Source organism: Crinia signifera, chromosome 2 (genome assembly GCF_055691185.1).
Source record: "Crinia signifera chromosome 2, ASM5569118v1, whole genome shotgun sequence".
Classification (NCBI taxonomy): Eukaryota; Metazoa; Chordata; class Amphibia; order Anura; family Myobatrachidae; genus Crinia; species Crinia signifera.
In genome coordinates this window covers 238,408,011-238,432,071 of record NC_139218.1, presented here as the reverse complement: position 1 = coordinate 238,432,071, position 24,061 = coordinate 238,408,011, and the positions used below count along the sequence as shown (strand labels likewise).

Here is a 24,061-nt window from a genome sequence, read left to right as displayed (position 1 = left end):
GGGCCTACTGCACAGAGGCATCATTGTGTCTAAATGCTGGCACACAGAAACCACAAGAGAGCATGCACAGTGGAGTGAGCTCAGGACACAGAATCAGTACTGTCAATGTTAAGACATTGGCAGTTGGTAATAAAACAATTATGAATAATGTTGCTTGACCATAGATGAGTATTAAGCCCCCCCCCCCCCCCCCCCCATACACGGTAAGTTTCACGGATCCGTTCTGTGCTGAAACAGCACACATCATATCGGATCGCATCCCTTGTGCATGCAGTGCGATACGATACGATGTTTACCTAGTACAAAAAGTATGTGCAGCACATACTTTTTGTACTGTACTATGTGATGCGCGGGAGCGCGCATCGCATAGTACAAAACGGAGCCGGCGAAAACGGAGCGTGTATGGGCTCCTTTATACTGAGAGCAAAACTCTGCTGGTTATTTGTTATATCGCAGTGTTTAACAATGTAAAACTTTTGTGAGCGGGCCCTGGTCTCCCCATATGACCTAAGAGCCTTATTACATTCCCCAAAATCTAAGATACCATTTCACATCTGTACTAACCACCTCTTTTGGGGCACATATCTGGCGTGGTTGTCAATAAATAAAGCCCTTAATAGGAATCAGTTAAACTCTAAAAGCATCCCAGTCTGGCAGCTGCAATAAATGTGAAGCCTCTTTAGCCCATTTTGGCAATGTCCGAAGATACAAAAATTTTGGCATTAAGTTTTTTGTTTCATCAATTCTATTTTTCACTCTCATCTCACTTTTTTGTTCCATTACACTTTGATAAATTAAACCTGCCACCCTCTGTCTCAGAAATGTCCTCTATATTAATTGTAATTATTACTCTAGCCAAGAAACAAATTTTGACACATTGTTCGCCTCCACATTTGGAGAAGATGCCCTTACCACAAGAGGCCTCACTTCTACCTTTGCCAATGCCTCCCTCCCCCCTCCTTTCCCCCCTTTGTCTTGTCCTAATAACTGTTATAGTTTTATGTAACAAAAAATTGTATACTATTTAAGTCAGGGCTCGACAAATCCCGGGGGCCAGGTCGCCATGGCGACCAGATTCTGCTTCCTGGCGACTAGTTTTTTTGCAGGGAGAGGGAAGCAGAATCTAGGACCCCCCTCTCCCCTCCTGCTGGAGGTCGTTGGCAGCGCGGGCAGCAGAGCCTCCCCCCCTCCTGCTGGAGGTCAGTGGCAGCTCGAGTCGGGCAGCAGAGCCCAACCCCCCATCTCCCCTTCTGCTGGAGGGCCAGCGACAGCAGCATCCCCCCCTCCCCCCACCTGATACAGGTCCATGGCAGCAGAGCCTGACTCACCTCCTTCTGGTAATGATGGGAGGTAGAGCCCGACCCCCCCCCTCCTCCTGCTGGAGGTCAGCATGGGCAGCAATACCTGACCTCCCCCTTCCCCCTCTCCTGCCTGGTGCCAGTAAGGGCTGTAGTGCCAATGGAAGGTTTGGTGGGAGCAGCACTGATCAGATGATGCCAGCTCAAAACGTAGAGGGTGCATGCTGTTTTCAACAAGGTACAAATGTAATTTTTATTTTCACTATTTAGGGATGCAACAGGCAAGCCAGACTAGGGTTATGACCCTTAAATTAATTTTTAAACATTAATCTTATTTCAATAGTTTATTGGATATGAAATCAAATGTGTTTTGTTTTTTTGGGTTTTTTAATATGCAAAACAATTAATTTATAGTAAATCTGCAGGTCCTTCCACTGGGGTTCTTACACAAACCCTGCCACACAGAAGACTGGACCTAGTGTATCTCCTGTCATTCTGTACCAACCTCCATGCTGCCTCGCCGCTGATTACCTGAGAGAGAGCACTCTTAACGAATCAGTGGCCGACAGAACTTTTGAATTTTCTTTTGTCTTTTTTTTAACTCTCCTGCTCCCTCAGCTCCCCGGGAATTTCGCATGTGATTTATCTCAATGTAAAAAAAATGGCACATCAAGTGCCTAATCATTCACAAGGTCTCCAGGGGAGCTGCCAGGGGAAATTGAATCCTGGGCAGCGATGGGGTCTGTGCTGCGCTGAGCGCTCAGGTGGTGTGAGTGGGGCGGGCAATCCGTAGTGTCCAGGAAGTTCTGAGCAGTCCTGCAGCCAGCGGCAGCAGAATTTAAAATGGCTCCTACACTTTCATGCTGGCTCCTAGATTTTAAGAACATTTGTCAAGCCCTGATTTAAGTTATTTTCGCTGTCAGAATATAATCATATTCAGGTTATTTATAATGTTGTGTAAGAAGTATAGCAAGAATCTTTGGTTTTACCTTCGACCTTCCTCGCAAAATGGGCGAGTGTGCTGGTGGACATGAAGAAATAACTCTACCACCTTGCCATCTTTTATTTTATTTTCTTTTTTGGACATTTATGTATGGAATCATGCATTAAATCTTCTTGGAATTCAGGACACCCTTAACATTGTTAATATATTGGAAAGCTGGCTCATCACACAAGCGTAGCTCCATCAGTACACATGCACAAACATGTGCCGCAGGCACAATCTCTGGTTGTCTGCAAATTAATTTAACTAATACAGCCATTGGAAGGAACTTGTGCAATGACCATCTATAAAATCATGTTAGATAAGTTTTAAAGAGATCATTAAAAATTATTACATTTTCAAAAAGATTTTTGGGAAAAAAACCTATCCAGTTACAGTAAGCGGTAAAGCAAGGACATTTAGGATAAGGATCTTAGGCCACCCATGTGGAAGATGACAACCTTGAGCTGGGAAGTGCAGGATTACATTACTATGCACTGCTGTATTACAAATTCAGCAGCAGATCTTTGATCTCAGGAGAACACCACCTCTGTGATTAGGCAATTGTTTCATTAACCATTGTTATTGTCTTAACGTTGGGAATACATTAATTGAACTTCTGTACACAATTAATCACACACAACCTTCCCAAAACGAACACAACCTTTTCCATATTAACTCACATTTCACTAAACAAAATGACCGCAAAAAAACTCATCTCTTCTGTTTCTTGCAGCTCCTCTGCCCTAACAAAATTGCAAAGTAGAGAACATAGGCTCACCCCTAACACATCCGAAAATAATTTAGATATTGAATAAAACAAATCTTATATTTGGTAACGTTAATACATCTTCTATCCAATGTTTCTCAATTTCATTGGATGGCTTTTATTAAAATTCATCACCCAACAAATAATTACTATCCATCACTGTTTATGTGTATACTGCATTGTTTGTTCAAGGAAGGAATCTGTTAGAAAAGCAATCTCTCTTGTACAATCAGCTTCACATCCCTTTACTATAGAGTTACCAAAAGCATTTCCCAAGATGTGTAATTGGTTTGACAGTTTCCCATGGACTCTAATGTATACATTACCAGCGTAGTGTGTCCATGCAGCTTTATTGATGTATTTTGACCCTAGACTACAAGCAGAGGCTCTATAATGATATGACAACCAGTTTAGAAAGGACATCTTTAACTCCAGGGGCTAGTATTGAGTGATAAGTCAATTCCGCTACCACAAACAGCAAGCATTTGCAGGGAAAGAGAAAGCTTTTTAAAGTCCTAATTCAAGAGTATAAAGGGTACTGTTGTTGAAATACATCATCTACTGTAAATACTGTACATCTGCAAAACGATATAATACAAAAAAAAATCACAAAAACCCCAAAAATACTGTTGGTGACTGTGTATAAAGTACTGTATCTAACTATTTAATAGCAGTCAAAAAAATTTTTAAAAGAGGGTTTTTTTCTTTTCAAATTCACACATACAGTAGGCAAGTACTATTGTTTTCATGATATCCAATATTTAGGGAAACTCAGTTGTGAATTGAGACAGGTCTAAATCTAAAACAAGGCTTAAAGTATTCCGCCCCATATGCAGAGTAACTTGTATCTCACAGCCAAACCTCCCTTAGCTTAACATTTGTTTAGTCATCATTACCATCAATGCATAGTTGTACAAGACCTTTTAATAGATGAAAAATACACATTGGAAAACACTGCTATGTGCATATACACACAACCATGCACAGGCCACTAATCTGTGAGTAAACCCTATCTGACCACTGGGAACAGCCTATTACAGCCCAGTTATGCCCATTCAGTCCCCAGTGGAAATGTGCCTGAGACACAGAGGACTTTGCATTGCCTGTCAGTGCAGACGCGTGCCACACAAAGGGCCGTATTCAATGCTGGGGTTAAATACCAGGCATCACTAAAAACAGCCACCCTCCCCGTATAACCCCCGCGCCGGCCGCTCACCCTATTCCACGTTCTGAGGTAACCCTCACTGTCAGATGACGGCGAGGATATCCTCCAAACTACAAGGCTTGCGGCTAATGCAGGGAGCCCGCTGCATGTAGCCGCAAGCCTCGCTGTTTTGGCGGCCGTACATGCCATTTCCACATTGCTGTAAAAACCCAACGAGGTGGAAACAGCGTGTGGCAGAGGGTCAGTGAAATACTTACTGTGTGTCATCATTGCTCGCTGTCGCAGCTCGCATAAAGCATTGAATACTGCCCAAAGTGTAAACTGCAAGAGCTATGCAAACACTATGAAGCAATGGACGGCCGTGAATGCGTACGTTCAGCAATCAGTTTAGCCTCCGTCCTGCTCCAGGGAAAACCCGCCTTGCAAGTTAATGCGTATGCTGTGCGAATGGATGTGTACAGCAACTGAGCAAAAATGTCCAAACCCATTGTAACAGGCCCACCATCTAATGAATTTTTTGCTGGCCACAAGTCATCGAAGCCGCCACATAACCCAGGACTTACGGGGGCTGTGATAAATAAAGGCACATCCGGTCTGCTGTCACACACCCTCCCCTCCCCTAACAGGATTTGGCACACCAGCATTTTCCCTGACACTCCCACGCTTTTTCGGCACGCTCAGCGATTTTCTTTTCATTACCAAAAAATGGTTGGCTTCCACCACTACACGCCCACTCCCTGTCAATCATTGTGAATGGTAAGAAAACAGAAAACAGGAGTTCATTGCAGCAGGGCCCCATGTATATGTTCGGTGTCCGCACGCATGCGCAGTGTATCGATAATCGGCTGCTGCATGAATTCTCAGCCATGTGATCTTTTTTTCATTTCAAAAGTTCCACTTCAAAATCATGTCAAAATAAGTGTTTGTAGGTCCATCAAGGTTAATTGTGCCTTACCACTGCAGGTGGGTCAGATGTAACATGTGCAGAGGGAATTGCATTTGGGGGAGTTATTTTGTTTCTGTGCAGAGCAAATTCTGGCGGCATATGGACACTAGGTCAAGGGGAAGGTCGACAGTCATTAGGTTGAACACTGAAGGTCGACATGCATAAATCTTGACATGACTGAAGATCGACATTGGGTAAGGTCAACAGGGTCAGTAGGTCGATAAAAGCATTAGGTCAACATGGGAAAGGTCGGCAGTCAAAGACATTATATTTTTAACTTATTTTGAGTTGAGGCAACTAGGGCGTGGTGGGAGGATAAAATAGTGTGCTGAGGTAAGCGAGGCACCGTGCCCGAAGCATGCCATGTCATCTGTGTCGACATTCAGGTAAAAAAGTGAAAAGCCACATGTCAACCTTTTGACCGTCGACCTTCCCCATGTCGACCTAGTGCTATTGTCGACATACTGACTCTGTCGACCTAATCCCATGACGACCTCCTGACGCCCTTCCTATTGTCTATTCTATGATCCATACCCATTCTGGCTGCTTTACTTTTTACATTGCAATTTAGATTTCAGTTTCAACACACCCCACCCAAATCAAACTCTCTCTGCACATTTTACATTTGCCCCACCTGCAGTGCAGCATTGTTTTGTCCATTTGAGAGAAATGTAGCTTTGTGATCAGGTCTGAATAACCTTCATGGTCCCCAAGGAGCACTAACAAGGTGTTTACTATATATCCATGTTAGGCCACAGATTAAATCATAATGACTGAGGTACACATGAAGTCACCATCTCTGCTGAGCCATGGATATACTTAAAACCTCAATGGTTAGTGCTCCTTGAGGACCAAGCTTGGGAGCCACTAATCTTACATAGTTAAATAGTTACATAGTAGTTTATGTTGAAAAAATACTTCCAGTTAACCATTGATTACCGGTTATAACCCTGGATGTTTTTATCTAATAAATGATTGTCTAGCTTTAAATTAAATGACTTTATTGTATCTGCCAACACCATCTCACATGGAAGAGAGTTCCATAATTTTACAGCCCTGACTTTAAAAAAGCCCTTCCTTCTAAGTGTTGTAAACCTTCTCTCCTCCATTCTAAATGCATGCCCTTGTCTCCTAGTAATTGATTTTGAAGTAAATAGGCTGCATGACAGATCACTGCAATTGTCCTTTAACGTATTTGTACATGTTAAGCATGTCACCCCTTAGGCTTCTGTTTTCTAGTGTGATTATTTCTAGTTTGGCTAGTCTTTCCTCATAGCCTAAGCCGTCTCCATCCCTTTTATTAGTTTGGTTGCCTATGCTGTGTTTTTTGTAGTGTGGGGACCAGAATTGCACTCCAATTCTAGATGAAGTCTAACAAGTGCCCTGTATAATGGTAAGATTACATTGACATCCCTAGATTCCATGTCCCTTTTTATACAGGCTAGTATCTTATTTGCTGCTACCTGACACTAAGCACTGCAGCCCAGTTTACTGTCAATTTGGACTCCTAAGTCCTTTTCCAACTCTGATTTCCCCAACTGTACACCATTTAAGTTATACATAGCACATTGGTTATTTTTTCCGAGATGCATAACCTTAATTTGTCCACATTGAACCGTATTTTCCATTTTTTTTGCCCACTCATCTAGATAATTTAGATCCCTTTGTAATGTAAAGACATTGTTATCCGTACTGATCACCCGACACAGTTTTATGTAATCTGCAAAGATGGATCAGTTGCAGAGTAATCCTTCATCTATCTCATTAATGAATAAGTTAAATAGAAGAGGCCCAAGCACCGATCCCTGTGGTACCCCACTTAGTACTGGTACCAAACCTGAAAATTCTCCATTAACCACCACTCTCTGTTCTCTATCCTGCAACCAGCTCCTCACCCAGCTACAGATTGTTCCCCCTAGTCCCACCTCCTTTATTAATCAAGCTCTTGTGTGGTACGGAATCAAAGGACTTTGCCGAATCCAGGTGGACCATGTCTAATGCATTCCAATATCTAAATTCTTGCTGACCTCCTCAGAAAAGCTTATTAGTTTGGTTTGGCATGAATGACTTTTAACAAACCCATACTGGCTTCCACTTATTATACTATGCCAAAGAGTCTTGGATCTATCTCTTAAAATTCCCTCAAATTATTTCCCCTTGATTGATGTTAAGCTTACCGGTCTGTAGCAGTACCTTTTTGAAATAAGCAAGATATCTTTTTGATTTGTTGTGACCAATAGGTTGTAATTCCTAATGGTATTATTTATCAAAAAGTATGGATAATTAATGGAAATAGCAATACTCAGCTGCCTCAGTCATACCGTTGTTCGCTGTCTTTGTGCCATTCAAATCTTTCATTCTGGGCTAAATTTACTAAAGAACAATATGGTGTTTTTGAGTGATACAGGTTGAGTATCCCGTATCCGAATATCCGTTATTCGAATTATTCCGAAAAACATATATTCCAGAAAGTGAACACAACATTTTTATTTTTTGCTAAAAACTTACTGGGGACATATGTAACAGCACTACTGAGGGCATGATATGTAACTGCCATTATATATGTGCAAGACAATGATTGCTTAGCATTTAAATACAGTGCCTGAGATTGTACACAAACTTTGTTTCATGTTTTGAAACTTTGTTTTATGCACAAATAAAATATATTTGTATTTATTTCATGTGTTTGATGTATATGTACAACATAAATGAAGATACCTCAAGATACATAATTTAAATATTAAAATATTCCAAAATACGGAATAATCCGTTATCCAAAATTCTCCTGGTCCCGAGCATTTTGGATAAGGGATACTCAACCTGTACTGCATTGATTTAGTAAATATCCAGAGAAATCCTATGAAAAATCCAGAGAACCAGAGAAATCCTATGAAAAATCCGACTTTAGAAAGCAATTCGAATTTTAGACCAAACAGCATATTCTTTACATAAACTGCAATAGAAATCCAGTATTTAATATGAATCATGTTGTTAAAACCGATAGAACTGCAGAAAAATTGCATCACAACAGAAGAAATAAACAGACATGCCTGTGAGCAGCAGGTTTGGCTGAAGCGCAGCATTTGTGCAAGCTTTGTTGTGTTTTATAAAACAGTAAAGAAATAGTTATTCTTTTAAAAATACCACACCCCTTAAGCCATAACTAACCCCCAGACCTCTCAGCTTGGCCTGCTACTGGAAGTTGAGGTGGAAAAATTGCTCTGAGTCTCACGACTTTCTGAAAATCAGCACTATGTTGAACCAGCTGAGAGTCCTAAACTGGTCAGCCCAGATTGGGCGATGCACTGATTGGCTCAGAAGCTCCACTTCCCATGCTCTCAGACAATCAGTGCATTCCGCATTCATTCCTATTAGCAATGACCTCTAATTACAAGCTGTTACTGTAAAGCATTCACAGTACTGTCCATTTGATCTTGGTATATGTGTTTTTCTGTTTTTGAAGACCACTGGACTTCTATTTGACCAAAGAAGATCCAATCCATGCATTTGTACAAGTATATTTCCCCTTTTGGTATGACATACTGTCATTATTTTAACATCTTCTGTACAGACTTACTACAGGTGGGAACAGGCAGTTAAAGCATTCTGGCACTTGCTTTTCCACAACTGGCAGCATGCTGGAGCAGGCTTGCTGGTACCTGTAGTCCCAATAGAAAGAATATTATATTTTTGTTTTCACCCATTAACCTAGCACGAACTGCCACAAATATTACCTAGGCTTTCAGTTATCTGGTTTAGCGTCTCTACTCTCTATGCCAGTCTATCTCCCATTCCCCTATCTCTTTCCACGTTGATAACCTTTTCACTCACTTCCACATCTCTCTCTTCTCCCCGGCTTTCTCTCAAAAACCATCTCCAAGACTCTTACTCCCTCCTTTCTCTTTCCCTTGTCGTCTGTCTCTTTCTTTGTCATTAGCTCTTCATTTCATTCTTTTTGTTACTGATTTGGATTTTGAGGGGTACCACTATATGGAGCATCAAACAAGTAAGCAGTGATAAATTGATGTTGTGGACATTGAGGGACAGAAATACCTACTGTATGTATGCGATCTGCACATTGACACCACAATTCCAGATTTTACTGTTTCCCATGTAAACCATAGAATAGCTTATTATAATACATATTTTTGTTACTTAAAGAATATCATTTTAGCTTAATACAAATAATCACACCACTATTATCAGATTATGAAATACATCAATAAAATAAAAGTTATTTTTGCTGAAGGATACGTAAAATAATTATAGCTTCAATTTTCATAACACATTGTAATGTCTGGGTTCTGCCTTACATTTAAAGAACTTTGGTTTCTTTATATTACTTACTCAGGAATCATTATTTTCTACATTTAGCATTCAAAGATATAATATGGTTAGGGAAGTCATTATGCAATGACATTTCTAACAATATATCTCCAGTCAGCACTCACTTCCAGTCTTAAAATGCAAGTGGTTGTCAGACATTGGAACTTGTGCGATAAATTACAGGCTACATCTCTCCTTGCAATGTCATTCAGAAAGCATAAAATAGAACATCAATAGCAAATCCAAAAATGTAATAAGTTTAACAAGTGTAAACTACCACTGCTATGCTTTGGGGCCTTGTTCAATTTATGCGTTTGCTGTTTTCAAGTTAGCACATAAATAATGGCCATGCAGCAGTTATGTATTTATCGACAGCTGAGAAATGGAAAGATGTACCATGATTCAAGGGTAACCCATTAAACAGTCAAATCACAAATGTGAATGATAGAGGTATGATGGTGTTGGATGAACTAATATCTTTAGAGATTAAACTAGAAAATTAACTTTTTGGTTATTGTTTGGCTATGAAATCTAAAAGCAGTAATAAATGAAGAAGAAAAATCGAAAGGCTGGCCAAGCAAGTTACGTATGAGTCAGCATATATATATATATATATATATATATATATATATATATATATATATATAGTTCGAAGAGGGGGCACTCATAAGCTTTTTCAAGTCTGCACAGCGGCAGAAACGAATAATAATAAAGGTTGAAGACACAAGTAGTTGTGGGTTGGTCAACGTTTCCGTCACATAGCCATTTATCAAGACACCTTTACCTTGTCTTGATAAAGGGCTATGTGCCACAGAAAATGGAGCTGCTGAGTGACATGGACATTGAGCTGCTGGAGTGACAGAGACATTTGTGTATAAGCAGCAAAACTGTAGACATTATTTGTTTAAGGAGCATTACAGTGTGATTTAATATGAATCAGGGCACTACAGTACATGCAGTGTAATGCGTACATGATTGTGCTACTGTGTGTTGTCATTTTAATTGGAGTTACTATTGTGTGACCACACCCCTTCCTTGTGGGACCATTATCTCTTTGTGGGAGGTAGGGCACAAATTCAGTGGCACTGGTCTAGGATCTGCCTAATGAGGGGGGGGGGGGGGGTAGGGGAAAGAAAACCCACCACCTCTCCAAGACTACTTTAAGCCCTGGCTATAAGGATCACTAAAAGGATCCTTTTAAAACTCAACATTATGTAGAGACATTACTAAAATACATTCTATTTGTATGGATCAAAAAAAGGATAATACTGCAAGCATTTTTTTTATTCCAGTCTAGCAGCATCTATTATTAGGCTTGCAAATTAGGATAACTGCTCATTGCCACTTACCATCCATATCAAGACGTTGCATAATGATGGCCAACTCAACTTCACTAGGCATGTAACCCAATGATCGCATTGCCATGCCCAGTTCTTGTTTTGAAATGAAACCATTCCCATCTCGATCCAATACTCGGAAGGCTTCACGGATTTCTGTTTTAAGAGATTGGAAAAATTCTCAATATGCTCCATTTGACTTCATTGTGTTAAATGAAAACACATTAAAATAGAAATTCAAGTACATGAAGGTACACTTTTCAAAATCATTTAATAAAAGCATACAGTAGATATGTTATGAAATTTAATCTAAAGCTCTGTCATTACAAAATATATTTAATTGCTCTTCCTGACATGCATTATGGGATTTGTCATGTAAAATATAGAATTTGAGATTTACAGTACAATGTAAACCTTGATATAGGCTTTATTTTGATGTCAGTACATAACTATAAGAATATTTAATACATTTTTAATATAGTTCTGCTGTAACTATAAGCACGACAATGATTCAATATTATTTAGTACTATACATATTCTAAAATTAGGACATTTTCCATTTATAATAAAAATACGGATTTCAAAATAATAACCTATTTAGTAATAATAAGCATATACAATAATATATTTACCAACTCGCAGTAATAAAAGAAAATATTATGCTGCATAAATTTGAAATTCTTTCATTGGCCTGCAAATCCAGGCAGGTGACCAAAAAAATTGCATTGTGTCATACTGCCAATAATATCTAGCAGTAATTTTGTTGCTGGCATTAATTGTAGAATCAATGCCTGCTTAAGACCCTTATCTTCAATAGAATTCATTAATAAAATGAAAGATTTTAGCAGTTTGGTTTCTCAATGTGACATGACCTCAGCGGTTTACATTGTTTTCCAGCAATAATCTTTCTCTGCTGAAAATCTGTACCCAACAATTTTGGCTTCAACATAGCTATTGGGACAGCTTGACATATAAAACCATTTATTTCTATGGCATGGTATTTAGCCATTAATTAAAATGCACAGAGAAAATCACCAGTGTAACAAAGCCTTTAGTAAATAACGAATTGAAAGTTTTGAAAGGAAATTCGTTTTCACTTGGGGTTTTTTTGCAGAAAATTTACATTAATTGTCTGCTTATACAAATATGAAATTGCCCTATTGTTAAAGTCCGGGCTTACTTCTTAGAATAAAGCCTATACTGTTTTTTATTGTGTAAAATGATTATGCTGACATTCACACCAATAATCTAGTAGCAAAACTATAAAGATAAAGGAAAGGCAATATTTCACCCTTTGGGTGAAATATAATCGGGTGAGAGAATCAGAAAGTGAGAGATTTGGGGCAGGATGTTCTAACATCTGCAACCCAGCTCCGTCCCCCTTCACCACTTAGCGCATACATAATTATCACATATGCTCTAACATATGCGATAATTATGGCAAAGGACAGCTCTTGCGTTAAGAGCTGTCCTTTGCGGTGAATCAGCGGGTCCCATCGGGACCCCCCTCCTTCCCTTACCCGGCGCTGCTGCTGCTGCTCTGGGCTCTCCTCCTCCCTGCACCCGGAAGAGGATTATAATGCAGGGAGGAGGAGGTCACAAGTCTGGGCAGCACAACTGTGTTGCTCGAACACAGGTGAGGGGGGTCGGTGCGGGGCGGCAGGGGTCGGTGCGGGCTGCAGTGGGTCAGTGCGGGCGGCGGTGGGTCGCGGTAGAAGCCCATAGGCTTCTATGGGGCATCGCCATTCTGGCAATGCCCCCTGTCGCGGTAACCCGGCAGGGATGTTTAGAGCATCCCAAAATGCGATAAAAACCCTGATAACTGGGTTTTTACCGCATTTTTTAGTTTAGAGAATCTCCTCCTTGGTAAGAAATCGCCAGTTTTTTTTTAAATGGCATTCATTTACACTGCAAAATTACACTGGTTTTAAGTGTAAACGATTGCCGCTTTAAAAAACCTGGAAATTTCTTACCATATCTTTCACTTTCTGATTCTATCACCCTATTACATTTCATCCTTTGAATGCCAAGTGAATTTGTCAAAATATGTGTAAAAATTGCCAAGCAATCATTTCGGTACTTGTTTCCTAGCACGGCCACAAATCTTATGGATCGTGTACCTTTAGTTAAGGTACACGATCCATAAGATGGACCCGATTTCCTTTGAAATCAGGTCCATTTGGCCGGCTAGGATAAAATATCGGGGGCATCGCGTCGCGTCGGGACCATTAACAATGGTCCCGACGCGACCGACGCGATGCCCGCGATTTCCCCATAGGCTTCAATGTTAAAAAATATTTTAACATTGAAATCGTGTCGGGAAAGGTAAAATATCGGGGGCATCGCGTCGGTCGGGACCATTAACAATGGTCACGACGCGATGCCCCCGATTTTTCCATCGGGTTCAATGTTAAAATATTTTTTGACATTGAAATAGTGAAAAAATGTGAAAAATGTGAAATGGGCCAATATGACCCATTTCACATTATAGATGTCCCCGTCGTCACCCCACGATAGACCCCAACCCGAAGCATGGCGAGCGCAGCGAGCCCGCGAGGGGCGGCGGTGCGCGTCCTCCGACCTTTTCATTCCCCTACTATCCACGTCGGCGTGGAGTTGAGAATAGAATAGTGTGGCGAGCGCAGCGAGCCACCGAGCCCGAAGCGTGGCGAGCGCAGCGAGCCCCGCGAGGGGACGCGGATACCTTCACAGTTATCCGCGTCCCCTCGCGGGCTTCACAGGTGTCCGTGGCGACGCGGACACCTGTGAAGTCCGCGAAGGGACGCGTTTACCTGTGAAGGTATACGCGTCCCCTCGCGGGGCTCGCTGCGCTCGCCACGCTTCGGGCTCGGTGGCTCGCTGCGCTCGCCACACTATTCTATTCTCAACTCCACGCCGACGTGGATAGTAGGGGAATGAAAAGGTCGGAGGACGCGCACCGCCGCCCCTCGCGGGCTCGCTGCGCTCGCCACGCTTCGGGTTGGCGTCTGTCGTGGGGTACGGTGTACGCCGTTAAATTTGGGGGGGTTGGGAATATTTTTACATTGAATACAATGTAAAATCGGGTCCCAGGGACCCGATTTACATTTCATTAAAAAAAAAAATCGGGTCCAAAATCGGTCGGTCGCATCGATCGCATCGCATGCGACCAAATCGCATGCGATGCGATCGACCCGATTTTTCCGACACGACCACCCCGATGTAAATCGGTGTGGCCGTGCTAGGAAACAAGTACCATCATTTCTATTCATCATAATGACCTGTAATGGTTACCTTTTAGAGGAAATATAATCTATTTATAAACAACATTTTTTTATTTGAATACATTCAACAAATGTGAGTGACGCTGGCATTTTTAGCCGACATTTTGTACATCACTTACAGAGATGTTGAGGTTTTTAGTGGATATTTTGAGCATCACTCACAGAGATGTTGGCATTTAAATGGTTAATATGTCATAAACCCCTAAAAATACATTACTATCCTGTAGGGACAACTGATCAAAATTGATTTATGTAATATAATCCAGTTTATAATGAAACTATATTTTAAGCAATTAAAATTATTTCTTGTCCATGTTATTAAACATTTCTGTACCCACTCTCCTTTCCTTTACCACAAACGCATCAAAATACAGTGGTGGCTGTTGCAATTTATGACATTCAAATCACACCATGCACAATTTCAATGTGCACTGAAGATACATGTAATAACATATAATAACATGGATCCTGATGAAGATGCATTAAAGCATCGAAAACGTTTGATCACTATTGAGTGTCTCTAAAGTTTATTTAGTCTCCGTGGGTGCGTGCATTATCGCCGTTTTATATATATATATATATATATATATATATATATATATATATATATATATAGATAGTTGCAATATCCGGCACTCCCAATGTTCAGCTTGAACCAAATGCTCAGGTGCCTTCATTGAACAGTATGTCCATGTACAGAGGAAGAAATATGCGGCACTCAGGAGTCTTCATGAAAAACAGGTAAGTTTATTCCAACATGTTTCGGGAGACGATACTCCCGTCGTCAGGGATAAGTTACAAGTGCAAACAAACCAAACTTTATTCATCACACTCAGTACCTCCACCAATGAGCAGCGTTCACCAATCAGTGTGAACACCTGTGCTCACCTGTGAGTCAAGACTTAATCGTCAAGTCCACAGGGAGAGCAGGGGCCAGACCAATCAGTTTAACTAATTCAACCCACAATAACAGTGCAAAGAAAATAAAAAAAGATAACATATATATAATCACATAACAAGTGTTTAGAAAAATATATACAAAAAATATTTTTTGCTGCGCAACAGAGATAAATCCAAAGACAGATGTATATAATAAATAACAGTTAATAAGGGTTGAGAAAAAGTATTTAATTGTATAAAAATAGTATAATATTCAATATCCATTATAGATCATAAGAAGTTAATTTGAACTTCATAATATATTATAGGAAACAGTGCATCCCTAGTTTCTCATTAAGTCCCCGTGGGGCCAGGGTATCTAATTTCATTATCCATTTGCTTTCACAGCGGAGTAGTAACTTTCCCCTGTTGCCACCTCGCCTTAAAGGGGGGATATATAATTCAGTAAATTACTGCAGCTAATTGGACACTTGCCTAAAGGTCCATACACACTATAAGATTATCTTTCCCATCTGTCTGGATTTTGGGAGCAAATGACAATTGACCATTTGCTCCTAAATTTAGAAAACAGACAAAAATGGTCAGTCAGACAAATTGTTTACATCAATTTACACAGATACTGTAACTGCTTTTGTCCATTTATAAGCTTTTGGTAGGAGATGGTTGATTGTAATTTGTTCCTAGAAATTTCCAGATTTTTATTCCAACCAGCCAGATTAGAAAGATAATTTTATAGTGTGTATGGGCCTGTAGGGCAGGCATTCCCAACCACGGTCCTCAAGGCACACCAACAGTGCAGGTTTTAGTGATTTCCAGGCTTCAGCACAGATGGTTTAATCAGAATCACTCAGGTACTAATTAAGTCACCTGTGCTCAAGCCTGGATATCACTAAAACATGCACTGTTGGTTGGGAATGCCTGCTGTAGGATGTACCCTTTCCAACTATCGTACTCCAAATCCCTTCTTTATGGATAATGCAAGTTTCTTTACACTATACAAAAAACATGGTTGGTAAATGTCACAGTGCACCTTTGTATAATAGGAAGTACAGTACATTCTATAAAGCCCTATACTTTGGATATTTTGATTTGTAGCTTTTGGTTTTCCTGCACAACATTAGAGAAGTTATTTTCTTTGCAAATTTTGAGATTCTCTGAATTTCAGTCATTTGGAACCAATCATTCTCAGTTCTGTTTTATAAAATTGGATAGTGGTAAAATTCATTCATGTGCATTTAATAGTTTTTGTAACATATTTTGTTTTAAGTCTTCGAAGAAACAGCCTTTCGAAGGGAAAAGAATGATCAAAGACTTCTAAGTAGCACAGTACATAATATAATGTCTGCAAAAGTAAAACTGGAACATACTAATTAGTTACCTAATGATATGCACACAATTGCTTTACATTTAAATAAATTGGGAATATTGCAGCATGAACACACTAAAGAATCTGCTAGCAATTAATTATGGCTAGAAAAAAATCTGGTAGGTAACTCATTTAAAAGGCCTAATGAAGGTTAGTATAGTTAAAATAAACTATAAATTCAAAATATAACGAACATATACGGCAATTTTAATATAGATTATGTTAAAAAAATTAGGTCAAAAACTTTCTTTCTGGCAAGTTGGGACTCTCCACATTGTTGCAGGTAAACAATAGGACCAAAAATATTTTATTTGTTAAGGATACAACTTATAGAAATCACTGTACCCATAGAGTGTAATGCTCACAAGTACTTGGATGACCCAGTATTTTGGGGCAAAAGTGTTAGGGCTTATCTAAGGGTCATCTTAGCATAGGAGTATGCAGACTACATGGACTATAGGCTAAATTGTACATTAGAACCAGGGCTGACAGTAAACATTTCAATAACCAAGAAAAGGCCAAAGACGTCAACAAGTACGACATGGCCTCTGACTGTATAGGTAAAGCTCCATTCTATTTGACCCTGGCCGCCACCGCTGATATACAGATGGAGCAGGCTCCATCTTTGCAGGGGCTGGCGATTCTATCAGTTTCGTTCAGCGACATCGCCGGGACCCACCGAACTTGGGGGTCGTTTGACTATATAGCCAAATTGACCTGCATTGAACATGCAGGTCAATTTGGCTATATAGTCATAATGTATATTCAGCAGCCATCAATGCTCGTTAACTGCTAATAATCAACAGTGCCATCCCAATGGCTAGAATCCTGAGACCTGGTGGGTAAGTATACTAATTCTCTCCCAACCCTAGATCTAACCCTCATTTTCTGCAGTCTAACCCCCAAAGCCCCCAGCTCTGGCTGGAATCACCACGCATACAGTATTCTACATATTAACAACAACCTAAAATGAAAAGACATATATTTTGGACACAAATTAAATTACTGTAGATGTGCATAGGACATGAAAAGGATGCAATCATTTCATACATTAATCTTTCCACACAATGAACACCACTGAATGCACAGACTTGATCATGGATGACATAGACTAAATACTCCAGCATAATTGTATGAGGGCCAATAATAACAACTTCTAATAACAAATCAAAAGGTACTGTTATGGGAACATGATTTGAAGCCAGTTATGCAAACTTATTTGCCACCAAATGGGAAGATGACCACATACGGGAAAATCAGACAAAGGAACATGGTGACTAATATGTCACCGCAACATGGACAATGAATGGAATTTATCAAATTTATTCACATAAGTTACCTGAATCTGGAATTCACAACTAAAACCACTAAAAAAAAAATATTTCTACATTTGAAAATTTTCATTTGGCAAAAGATTATAAAAACAAAAACACATATAAAAAAGTAGATTGTAACAATATGCTTCTAGCCAACAGTTGCCGACCACTGAAGTCTGTACTGACTTTTATTTACAGGCACTAGGATGAAGACGAGGCAGGCGGCTGATAACCTGTGACGTTAGCCCGTCCTCGGCAGGCATCGGCCCGCCTGCATTTCCAGGGGAACACTCCAGCATTTTTATGGGGATGCCCGTAAAACGCTGGGCGTTTCCCTGGTCCCTGCCCTGTGTCCACCCCTCCCTCCCAGCAGTGAACGGCCTGGCGCGTGTCCTCGCCAAAGCTGTTTGTTATCAGGGTTTGCACATACGCAGACCATTGGTGCTGGGGCCAAATTTGTATCGCTACAAGCAATCCTGAATCAGCCCCACAGTGTATAATATATATATATATATATATACTGTATATATATATATATATATATATATATATATGCACACTAATGTGAAGACAGCAGTGACAGGTGGATAAGCAAAGTTTAAGTTAAAGTGTATATCAGGGGCAGGCTGCAGACAGATTAGTCCAAAGTTCAGACAGAAGGCAACACCAGATCCAGGAATGTCAAAAATTACAGGTAGCAGGTCAATAGTCCAAAAAAGACTGATTACAGGCAGCAGCCTCTACTGGTGTACACCAGTACTACACAGGACAAAAAAAATAAAGTCCTAACATTAAGACAGGGATTGCACTGGGCCACCATAGTGCCTCTTGTGTGCACTATAGGCATAAAGGAAGCACACTTCGTAAAGGATGCACTATGGCTAATAGAATGTTATTGTTTGTGTTTGGCCAATACAATTCTTCAGTGTCTCCCAATCCAAATGCTGTCAGAGGTCTTCCTGCAACACTCTCTTTGCAAGTTGCACAGATCCCGCACCATTAATCAATGAAAAATGTCAGTAAAGTCCTATATATGACATCATTATTGATGGCTTGTTAATTGTGATTCATATTAATGTGCAGACTTTGTCGTGGATGCGGAAAGCAATGAATAATTAATGGACGGTATGTTTTATATTGCTGCTATCCTCAGTCTGCCTAATATACCATTGTTTGAGTGTAATCATTAAATCCAACATCATTATATATTCTGATGGCTTTGTAGTAATATGTACATCACTCTAAATGTGGATTTATAAGTGATTACTCACCTTTATGTATTTTTCCATATGACCGGAATGACATAATGACCCATGAGACATGGGAACAGAGATAAGCTAAGGCATGCAAATGAATGAAAAATCTATCTCACTACAGAACACATATTAAGTGTGGGCAATTGGAAACAGAGTGGATACTGTTATAAACAGACTCATATTGTAACCATCTTTATTGAGAAACATTGTAGACAGTATTCAACTACTTCATCTCATAGCAGCATTAGTGAGACAGTTTAATACATCAGATCCACAGATGTAATACATCAGTATTAATCTATCATAATACTGGGGTGGAAACTCCCAAGTTATATGAGTTGACACATGCTACGCTGAATCATAAATACCATTCAGAGTGAATTACACATCCCTGGGGAGTATTGGGCTTCATGATACCCCTTTTGGTTGAGGAATTATATATCGAATAAATTGTACTGAACCAAACTCAAATACATGTAAACCTTTCAACAAAATCACATATAGTGGACTGTTTTAACAAACAATAAAAGTTGCAATTTATAACCATTTCCTTGGGCCAATTTGTCATATAACGAGAATATTGATCGAAACAATTTATCATTGTCCTGAGTGCACCATGTAGGAATTAATTTTTCCTTTTTTTTTGTTTCAAATAATACATATTCCTGGGAGCACCCGCTGTGCAAATTGATTGAAACAATCATACACAGTATACACATAGAGGGAATAGACAGTATTACAATTGATAGTTTGATACCTTTTCCATCCGCTAATCTCCAAGCATTTCTTAGGCAGGGATATTGTCTGAACTCCGTCTTATGATTGAGGCCTGCACCCACTCACCAAAGCAACAGGTTTCCACTACTCCCAATTCGGGCAAGTATATTTGGCATCCAGGAGCCTGCTGGCTCATACCTGAACCATTAGCAATAGATGAACTTTCTGGCTGAATTCTGCTACAGAAGTGTTCCTCCATTGGCTGTGCTATTTTCTGATGGAGTGAGAAATGAAACCTTCCAGTTGTCCTGTTGCCTGTTCCTTCTGGAATCACCAGGGTGTAAAGTCACAGCTGCCCGCCATCAGAGAAACTGCATTATAATCCCATGCAGCTGGCATCAAAGTGCGAGACAAGCAATCAGTCAGACCGATACCAACATGAAGTGGCAATAGGCTGCTCAATATCAATTTCTGTAAATCCAACCTCTAGAGCAGCGATTCCCAACCTGGGGTACTAGTACCCATGCAGGTACACTGCAGACTGATTTGGGGTACTTGAAAATAATTTTGGTGATTGGTAAGAAGACGTTTTTAGATGGTGGAAGAAGTCTCCCAATGCCACGGAGACAAACCTAGTCGCATCACTTCTGGTGCAGACTGCAGCACCATCAGCGTCTTCTTGTCCTTTTGCCCGACCAGCAATCCAATTGGAGCTAGCCGCACTGCCCTCACACATCAGTGGTCCTTTGCCCCATGCTGACACAGATGGAGGAAGCAGCAGCATTATTCCTACAGGTGTTAGCCGGAACCCTGGAGACAGTACACAGCCAAAGGCCACACACAGTAACCTGATTTCTAACCGCACACTACTCCCCTGCCACTCCTTGATGTAAAGACACGCATTCCGCTCACTTCCACTCCACTCGTTAGTTAGTAAACTCATAAATGAAAAGCCTAATCAAGGGGTATGGAAGAGAAAAAAGGCGGAAATCCATTGATCTAGAGGGACATCTGGGACCCAACAGCTACAACTGAGTTAATGCTGCAGCAAAGAAAAAAAATTAACTGGAGGTCCATAAACTCTCTATCCATTCCTGGATACACAGCTTAGGATTGTCCTACTCAAATTGGGATAGTTGTGACACATAGCTGTTTTAGACTTCATTGGGTCCTATGATATATATAAAGTAGGTATTGTATACAATAATTGTGCCGTGTATGGGCACCTTAAGTACATCTAACAACTCATAGTTTTGGTTGGTTGGTTATCGATGGTAAAGGTAACTGATTCGTAAACTGCATAAATAATACACTCAGCACTTCTTTCAGACCATTTTTTTGGGCAAAAAACTCAGCATTCATGAGCAGTCAATGAATGGGTTTTATCACATAAAGTCTAGTAAGTTATTTCTAATGACATATTTATATGGCATGCTTTGCAGTACACATTCTAGCTATGACAGTACAAGAAAATAAAGGTCATTGTCATCAAAAAAGCAAATATTCTTGTCATCTCTGATATAAGACCTAGTACATCAGAACTACATACTCTGCAATAAAGATTAAATGAAAACTGCAAACTCAAAATACATATTCTAGCACCTTTAAGCATGGCTAGCTGAAGGAATAATTAGTATTTTGAACGCAGCAAAAGAAATTTACAAAGCACAAAATGGCTGACACACAGAAGAAAATCCTCTTTGATATTGTTATTGCCACTACAGTAAGCCCATTTTCAGAGGAAAAATAAAAATGCAAAATGTCGCATGTAGCAATAGGATTCATAGGCATCACTTCATTTAAGTCATAAATAAAGATAATCTGATTTTTTTATAGAAAAACATACATATTGGGATAAATTTACTAATTTTGCATTCTCATTGCTGCCCCTGCAAAATCCCGGGTTTTTCTTGACGGATTTTTTGGCAGGGCACAGAGCTTCTCAGCTCAACAGACCCCCTTCATACTGCACCTCAGACCCGGGAATTTCCTGGGTCTGCCCCTTTCACACTGCTTTCCATGGTCTACCTTCCAACAAGTGTGTGGAATTTGATTGGGTGTTGGGAAATTTGTACAAATTGCTTTGATTGGCTGTTTAAAAAACAGCTTTTATTGGCTGGCTGTCACATATTACATGATTACATCCCCCAATGAGCTTGTTTTTTTGCATCATGTGTGAAAAACACAGGTCTGTGCTGTTCACACTGCCGTACACCCATGTATTACCCAGGAAAAACCCTGCAAAAAACCTGTGTCTAATTCCCAAGGCATAACACCCGGGAATTTCACAAAGACCCTTTCACACTGAGAGAGGACACAGGACATTACTGCTTGCCCTGGCAAATACCCAGGTTTTTGCGCAGTGAAAACGGAGTATAAATAGCCCTACTGAACATGGGATGTTGCCCATAGAAACCAATTAAACTCTATTATCTTCTAGAACAGGGGTAGCCAACTCCAGTCCTCGAGAGCTACCAACAGTTCATGTTTTCCAGACCACCGAGCTAGTGCACAGGTGCACTTTTTACTCACTGGCAAATAACAAAAGATCCACAGGTAGAGATAATTACTTCACTTATGCTCTCTGAGGAGACCTGGAAAATGTTAACTGTTGGTAGCTCTCGAGGACTGGAGATAGCTACCCCTGTTCTAGAAGGTGCTAAACAAATAAGAAGTAGAATCTGATTGGTTGCTAGATTCATCCCATCTTCAATAGAACTCCCATCTAAATAAAATTAACCCATTACATCGATGGAAGTGACTGTTGATTATTGCAGCCCCACTAACCTAGGCATACTTTCAGTTTGTGGCAGCACGGACAGTAATGGTTAGTATTACTGCCTCACAGCGCTCAGGTCATGGGTTCAATCCCCACCATGGCCCTAACTGTGTGGAGTTTGTATATTCCCCCCCGTGTTTGCGTGGGTTTACTCTGGGTACTCCAGTTTCCTCCCACAATCCAAAAATATACAGGCAGGTTAATTGGATTCAAACAAAAATGAACCGTAAAATGTCTGTGTGCGTGTGGTAGGGAATGTAGATTGTAAGCTCCACTGGGGCAGGGACTGATGTGAATGTTCATATATTCACTGTAAAGTGCTGCAAAATATGTGTGCGCTATATAAGAAACTGTTAAAAAAAAATCTCTCCTTGAAGCAGAAGTGCTATTAAGTGTTCCTCATAACTTAGGTCTCAGAAAGCTTTGCTAGCTTACAATTATAGTTTCCACTCAAAAATGTACAATTACAATTTCAAAAACATGAACTAGCTTTTCCTTAAGGAGAAGCTTACCTTTGCAACACGTGTGTATAGCTATCATTTCACTAAACTTGTATAGATGAATTGTAAAGATGTATACTGAATTTTTACACGTAATTAGATTCTAATAATTTGAACACATAGAGCCAGGAGGTTCCTGCTCATGAGAGAGTACATTATAAATGGAAGAGCTAATAATACCCCTTTCAGACATACGCAAAAATCCCGGGTTTTTTCACATGAACACGCCCAAACCCGGGACTAGCGTATGTCTGAAAGGGTATACCCGGGACTTCACTCCCAGATACTGAGCACCTGCAATTGACCAGGGTTTTTCCTGGTATTTTACTCCCGGGTATAATACCTGGCTCATGTCTGAATGGTATTACCCGGGTTTTTCTGTTTTAAACATGTGGTGTGGCTTTTTTTTGCTGCCGAGGCATCTTCTGATGAGGTCATCAGCTGCAGCCGAGGAAAGCGCCTCTGGCACATGTGCGGAGGCGCTTGCAGAATCAGTGGATGCATGTTGCTTCTTTGGTCCCTTTGCAGCAACAGAGTGCAGAGTCCTGTGGGAAGTCAGGTGGCATGGCACATCATTGGAAGGAAGAGGAGGTCAGGGAGCTGTTACATGTGCGTGGAGAAGAGGAGATCAAATCTCAAATCACAGGCACTCTGAAGGATGCCATAGTGTATGCAAATATTGCAAAGGTCTTTGCCCATTTTAATGATGAAACACTGAAATGCTTGAAAAGCCTAGCTTATGTATGAAAGGGGTATACCCGGGTTTTTCCCGGATCTGAGGTGTAGTGTGAAATGTGGTCTGTTTCTAAAATCCCGGCAGTGACCTGGGTTGAAAATCCCGGGTAAACCTGGCCAAAATCCCGGGTAGTATGTCTAAAAGGGGTATAAGAAAGAAAAGTGGGTGAGATTCAGAGTAGAGATTATCACACTTGAGAGAATGCATTACTGTAGGATGTAGGGTAAGCCAGGGCCGGTGCAAGCCCCCCGCCTGCCCTAGGCAAAAACCCCCTGTGCCGCCCGCCGCCCGAATGGTGCGGACGATACTGCAGCACGGGGGGGGGAGGGGTTCGGGTACGGCGGGTGTGATACGGCAAGGAGGGGGGGGGTCTCGGGTTCGGCGGGTGCGATATGGCATGGGGGG

At 40.6% G+C, this 24,061-nt stretch overlaps 1 protein-coding gene across 3 annotated transcripts in view; it reads right to left on the bottom strand.

The window, feature by feature from the left end:
* CALN1 (calneuron 1) overlaps positions 1 to 24,061 on the bottom strand; it is a 270,116-nt gene that overhangs the window by 157,173 nt on the left and 88,882 nt on the right. For 2 of the 3 annotated variants that reach the window (XM_083174080.1, XM_083174078.1), the window contains exon 3: positions 10,836 to 10,979. The exons of the other annotated variant lie outside the window; for it this stretch is intronic. In XM_083174080.1, the coding sequence (XP_083030206.1) occupies positions 10,836 to 10,979 (144 nt within the window). The remainder of the gene's footprint in view (positions 1 to 10,835; positions 10,980 to 24,061) is intronic. 3 annotated transcript variants of the gene reach the window in all.